This window comes from Amblyomma maculatum, chromosome 6 (assembly GCF_055883805.1).
Source record: "Amblyomma maculatum isolate TAMU_Amacu chromosome 6, ASM5588380v1, whole genome shotgun sequence".
In the NCBI taxonomy this organism is placed as follows: Eukaryota; Metazoa; Arthropoda; class Arachnida; order Ixodida; family Ixodidae; genus Amblyomma; species Amblyomma maculatum.
The window spans coordinates 97,786,223-97,791,515 of NC_139349.1; the positions used below are offsets into that span (position 1 = coordinate 97,786,223).

The 5,293-nt window shown below is 44.8% G+C and overlaps 1 protein-coding gene across 2 annotated transcripts; it reads left to right on the forward strand.

Moving 5' to 3' along the window:
• The first annotated feature begins 2,770 nt into the window (after positions 1-2,770).
• LOC146186365 (uncharacterized) lies at positions 2,771-4,729 on the forward strand. 2 transcript variants are annotated; one of them, XM_084607146.1, is made up of 4 exons: positions 2,771-2,823; positions 3,693-3,831; positions 3,868-4,015; positions 4,635-4,729. In XM_084607146.1, exons 1-3 carry the CDS (start codon positions 2,812-2,814, stop codon positions 4,011-4,013), a joined length of 297 nt encoding a protein of 98 aa, XP_084463272.1. In that variant the 5' UTR covers positions 2,771-2,811; the 3' UTR covers positions 4,014-4,015; positions 4,635-4,729. The 2 variants fall into 2 exon arrangements, with proteins under 2 accessions (XP_084463272.1, XP_084463271.1); XM_084607145.1 differs by having other exon boundaries at positions 3,693-4,015.
• The last annotated feature ends 564 nt before the right edge of the window (positions 4,730-5,293 follow it).

Here is a 5,293-nt window from a genome sequence, read left to right on the forward strand (position 1 = left end):
CAGCACTCAGGTTCTTGAAAACCTCATACTAAGGTTTGTCCGGACTTTGCACTGTCGATTGCAGCCAGTAGCTCAGACATAGAAAAGGGACTCGCAACTCCATCTGCGCCAGCAACAGATGGTAGTTTGTATGCATCTACAGGGATACCTCCCACGTTAATTAGCAGCAGGAGGGGCAATGCATCATAGTTCGGGAAATATTTTCGTGCTGCTTCTTTGGCCAAACCACCTGGCGACAAATTAGCAACAAAGCATGCAGTTGCTTCTGTGTCAGTAGAACGGGGACCATGTTACATTGCTCGAAACGTTCGCCTGAGGGAGGAATTCGAGGATTTAGTAAAAACGTGTTCACACCATGCATGCCACTGGCGTCGCGAGAGATCGCGTTCATATCTCCGAGCCTTAGCAGTAAGATAATGCACTTGTGTACGTGACTGCGCCGAAGTAGGGTCTCGCCTTGAAGCGAGCTCGGCTTGACGGCGGCCAGCCCACAAGTTAAGCAGGCCGACATATGGTGTCGGTCGACCAACATCAATCCAGGTAGTAGTCGTAGCGCTATTTAGTGCACTTTTTATGCGTCCAATAAGGAGTGACGATGAATCTGAAGACATATACTGTCGATACATGAGCGAAAGCTGTCCCACTTGATCAAAGGGCGGAGACGTGAGGGATGGAGACCGATGATGATAGGGTGTTGATTACTTCCCCAGCAGGTTGGCTCCATGTGCCATGAGGGTGTTCCCGCTTCCGACCGCCACGTCAAGTACGGAACATAGGCAGCATTACGTATGTGACTCACAGGCCGTGTTACTGTCCGATGGTGACTGAAGAGAACAGGGAATCAGTGAAGCGTCCCGCACACGCCTACCACGAAGGCTTGAAGTGGGATACCCCAATGCGGGTGAGGGGCGTTGAAGTCGCCTCAAGCTGAAATCAGGCTCCCGGAGTATTGCCGAGGGAGACAATAACCAGTCAAGATTAATACGGGAAGGCACGCCTCTGGCTGGTCTGACGTAATATACTACGAAATAAAACTCGCTGTTGCCATTCGCCTCTACCAACTGCCGCGTTATCTGTCTTCTTCTTCTTACGGACAGCCACGGTGAAAGGGCGAGACTGGCCAATGTAGATCTCACTACAAAACATGTATAAATGCTTTAACAAGCACATAAAGTTGAACACCACGCCGAATAGGAAGTTGGTCGTTCAAAATCTGGTGTCGAATTTGGGTAATTAGTTCTACATAACTCAAAATACTCTGATCTGAGTTTTGCAAGCAGAATGTGCCTTGGACTTTTTTTTTTCGCTTGATACGGCGACATGCCGAACGGAGCGATTTAGCTCCCCCTCAAAAAAGAAAGAAAAAGAAACTGCAACTAGCGCTTTCTGTACAGAAAGTGAGTGCCCTATACGAACCACGAGAACAAAAAATGAAGAACCCGTTTCTTCTAAGCAATGAGTGAGATAGGGTCATCGTGAGGTTCAAAATCAACAGCTTCTTGTTTATATTGCGTCCAGCTGCGAACGTCTTGGTCCAATGCCTATAGGCGGTGCAGTATGCGTGGAAGCTCTAGAGGGCAACAGCAAAATAGGCTGCAAGCAGCAATTAATTCTGCGTCGATTCGCCTAAAACTAAAAGCTACTATAGTTTTGAACTGAGCGTGCAAGGGAAGCGGTCGTTGTGCCGGTCAAACAATGTTTATCAGGAGGGCATAATCAAACTGAGTGATAGCCGTCTGTATTCGCTCCACTCTTGAAACGACAGTATGTGGCTAACTGTAAGGTGTTTATATGCCTAACAGCGTTTATCCGTGTAAACGGTTATGTGTTGATATCCATGGGCACCGCGTTGTTGTAGTAGTAGTCGAAGAAGCGAGTAAATGGAAAGAAGGGGGGGGGGGGGGGTAGAGACATTGCCTGTGGATACACTAGGAGGGAAGCATCCTTGGAAGAAAGAGGGTATGGCAGGAACTAAAGAATAGATGTTTGTGATTGGAACCACCCCGGAAAGGGGTGGTGACACCCCCCTACCCCTCCCTTAGCGTATCTTAATGTAGTGCGTAGCAGGGTTTGTTGTGGGCTCAGTGTCGGCTCCACTCTTTTGGCAAGCATACCGTGGGGAGCAAAGGCGTAACACTTTTGAAATACGTCCAAGGTCAACTTGCGCTTTCCTATGAGGCTGAACGCAAGGCGAAAGTTGTAAAACTTTAAACTTAACGAAGGGGCATTTCTTAATTATCAGCTTTATGAGCCCAACTATCCTCGCCGGAAAAGAAATCTTATCCTTGCACAACATGTTTCTAACAGTTAAGAACAAGTAAAAGCAATCGTGAAATATGTGCAGAACACTAAGACAGCAAACCGTTAATGACACATTTTTATTTTTATATTACGGAAATTTTCTCACGTTATATACTAGAAGCGGCAAAAATTACCAATTGCATATTTAGAAGGAAAAAATAAAAACAGCATCTATGCCATTGACGTGCAACAATGCATTCCACGTCTCTTCACAAGGATAACAAAGAAAACGAGAGTCAGGAAAAATTAAAGCAGAAGAAAAGGGCCGTTAGAAAAAGTAAATCAATGAAATGAATTCTAGGTGCCGGTTAGAAAGGAAGAGGCGCGTACATGATCTGACACAAACACAACTACAAAATGAGAATCGTGCCTAACGCCTGCTCACGTAAACCGCGTTGTATTCTAATAACGCACGTAGTTAAATCCAACCGGAGTATAAAAGCCGTTCCTTGCAACCGTGGAAGCACATTTCTCCTTCACTTCAGAGTGAACGCGAGCCGTAAACCGACTATGAGGACCCTGGTGAGTAACACGATACACTACGCAGCAATGAGATTCACTGCAGCAATGACAGAAGAGCTACCAAGGCATATGCAGTCTAAAGACGTAAAGTTAAATGCCGCCTTCAGAATCAATACATCTAGTGATTAATGTTGTTCCTGATATAAGAAACAAGCTTATTTGTGCATTTCTGCTGTGCGTGCTGTCGTCCCAAATCTTTTGCAAAGCTATAAAGACGTTTCTACAACGCGGTTTATTATACAGCTTATGATTTCCGCTTTGGAAAGGAGTTATTATTTATTTTATTTGGCTCTAGTAATCATCGAAAACATAGCTAACTAAACGCAACAGGCGCTTCAACTGGACAGTGAATTCACGACGTATCCAAAATAATACTTGCAGCTCTGAGTAACTACATGCAGGGTAAACTAATAGTTGTATGTGACCTAGTTAATTAACTACTTTTAAAGCTTTGAAGTATTACAATGATCACGCCATTGTTAGGTTACAAGTCGTTGCTTACCGGTGAAATGACATAGAAATAAAAAAAAAAAATCCGCGTTTGTCCATCGGGGAGAATGATGTGGTGTCTTTATAATAAATATGTTAAAGTATCGGTACAGCATTCTGGCGCATAAAATTTGCGCAATACTCTATGCCGCCCTTTTGCCGCCATGAGTTTGTACGCTCAGAGCTCACGTTCTTAGGCGCGATAGTCACAAAAGCGTAATTACGCCTCCGTATTACGTCGGTCGTAAGAGAGACATTTGTGCTGTGTAATATTTGAGCTGTGAGTTTGCAGAGATGATGAAAAGGATAATTTACGTAATCAAGGTTAAATAATTTTGTTTTGAGAGAGCCATTTCACTTAACTAGTCGCAACATCGCAGCTGGTTGCCGCTGTCGTCCTTTGCCTTGCCGTCTCGACGGTCATGACCACTGGCTACGGTGGAGGATTTGGACGTGGAATCGGTGGTGGCATCGGCGGCATTGGTGGCCACGGTCTCGGATACGGTGCTGGCCTTGGAGGTGGCCTTGGAGGTGGCCTTGGAGGTGGCCTTGGAGGTGGCCTTGGAGGTGGCCTTGGAGGCATCGGTCTCGGTGGCGCCGGCTACGGTGGCGCATACGGCGGCTCCTACGGGGGCTCATACGGCGGTACTTACGGCGGCACCTACGGTGGTGTCCGCGGCGGTCACGGCATCCTGGGATAAAGGTATGTGCTCACTCCCTGCTATCGTCTCCGCTAACAGCTTTTGCGGCTGGAACGCACGTACAGACCTTTTGTGTAATATTCAGAGCCTAGAGGGTATGTTTCTATGTGCCATGTAGTGGCCTTCATTTAGTTTTTTGTGGACTTACCCATAAGGGAGGGGGGGGGGGGGGGGCAGGACAAAATATATTATCTTCAGGGGATTGGGAACCCTGGGATGCTTTATGAGGCACGCCGAATGGCTCAGAAACAAAAACTCTAGGTTCTAAACTTATGACAAAAGACTCTACGTATCCGAAAAGCCGGTTTACTGGAGCATGTTAAAAGGTACGCCAGCTAGCAGTTAGCCATATGCTTTTTGCTTTTTGAAGCTATCAAAATGCCAATATTTGTCACATAAAATGTAACATTTCAAGTTCTGAGAAATGGCAAACTAGAAGATAGCAAGACTAGCCTAGCACTAAAGCGACATATTTTTTAACGACTAAAATGACAATATTAATAAAAATACCTAATCAAACATTTTCTTATCGACGCACATTTATTATCGTTTAATCCTTCTTTCTAGCCATGGCTGGCGATATTGACTGATCATTGCTTTGTTTGCCTTACTTTCTTCTAGCGTAAGCTTTCGCCCGAGGACCACACAAGCAGGAGACTCCTACACTGTACAAAACATGTAATTAGCTGTGAATAAACAAATATTACTCAATATGACATGTTTTGTGGTCTGTTTTTTTTTTTTTTTTCTTAAAAAGGGTAGGTGTGAAAACATATGCGCGTCATCTTCACGGATCATAACACCATTTTATTTCAAGCATCGGTAATGACGGCAGCATCCTTTCTTTTCTGCCTGTCTCATTTTTCGTATAGAACTCTGCATTAAAATGGCATAATCTTACATTTTCTTTGTTTTTTAAGAGGAGTTGGTAGCAACGGTCACGTTATATATTCATGGCGCGGCTTCACCTTTCATACACGTATAAAGCCATCTTTGCAGTTGCATAGTTGATGAAACCTTCCGTTTGGCGCATGATAGCCTTAGTCGCATACGTGCCATTAAACCGAACCCAACCCAGTCCAGGACAACACATTGCAACGCATAGTTTGAAACATTTCCTGATAACACGTGTACTAGATGTAGTAAACCATTATAAGATGAGGGTACCTAATAACCACCATGACATAGATTCCTGAGCAACTCTTCGATATAAGCTGAACGTCGGGGAATACATAGCTCCAAGCAGATGGGGCCAAAGTTGAGAAGAAACAGTAGGTAAT